The following is an 853-nucleotide window of genomic DNA, read 5'->3' as shown; positions in this document are numbered from 1 at the left end:
GCCCGGGCCCTCGGTGCGGGGGGGCATGGCCCTGCCGCCTCCCCACGGACACGAAGGGGCTGACGGCGACGGCAGGAAGCAGGACATCGGCGACATCCTCCATCAGATCATGACCATCACTGACCAAAGCCTGGATGAGGCACAAGCAAAGTTGGTTTCGTCTAATTAAACCTTGTCTTTTAAAAAAATTATTATTAATATTATTATTTTTTAAGTTATTTTTGGTGTGTGTGTGTGGTTTTTGTTTCTCTCCTTCCTGCTTCTCTGCAGAGACCCGGAGTCTCACAATTAAGAGCAACTTCATGGGGCCATAAGAAAAATTACCAGCAGCCAAGGCAGAGCCAAGTTGCTATTTAATGATTTCTTTCCTTAAAAAAAAAAATAGCTATGATAAATGTAGAAGTGTGCGATGGTTCTGCCGTCACTGTGGTGTGGGAGGCTGTGGCTGGTCCCTGCCGTTCCCGCTGGACACTGTCCGGTGGATACCGGCCTTTGCGCCGCCGTCCATCCGTCTGTCTGTCCGGCCATCCCTCAAAGTACAACTTTGCCTCTTTCTTTCTTTTCTTGTCTCAAAGTGGCAGCAGATGAATTATAAATCTGACCAGATATTGCTGCAGGAGAGGGTGTGTGTGTGTGAATAAAACCCAAACCAAACCCTGGCTGTATTAAATCACAATAAATACAAAAACAATGTTAACTCTGTACACCTCCCCCCCCTCTCCCCAATCTCCTTAATAAATCAGTTCTAATATCGCAGGACGGGGACGAGGGGGGTGGTTTTTCCCCCTCGTTCGGGCGGTGTTTGCACAAAGATAATTCCGCATGAAAGCGAAGCGGGATGAGGGAGGGTCCG

General features: G+C 48.5%; 1 protein-coding gene across 1 annotated transcript in view; it reads left to right on the top strand.

Annotated features, from left to right (window-relative positions):
- Positions 1-25: 25 nt before the first annotated feature.
- Positions 26-853, top strand: part of PBX3 (PBX homeobox 3) — a 101,882-nt gene continuing 101,054 nt past the window's right edge. Inside the window, exon 1 of the mRNA XM_031057265.1 lies at positions 26-150. Coding sequence (XP_030913125.1) covers positions 26-150 — 125 coding nt within the window. The remainder of the gene's footprint in view (positions 151-853) is intronic.

The sequence above is a fragment of the Geospiza fortis genome, unplaced genomic scaffold, assembly GCF_000277835.1.
Source record: "Geospiza fortis unplaced genomic scaffold, GeoFor_1.0 scaffold27, whole genome shotgun sequence".
NCBI classification, from domain to species: Eukaryota; Metazoa; Chordata; class Aves; order Passeriformes; family Thraupidae; genus Geospiza; species Geospiza fortis.
Note: the sequence above shows the minus strand (reverse complement) of the source record. Positions and strands in the feature narration are given on the sequence as shown.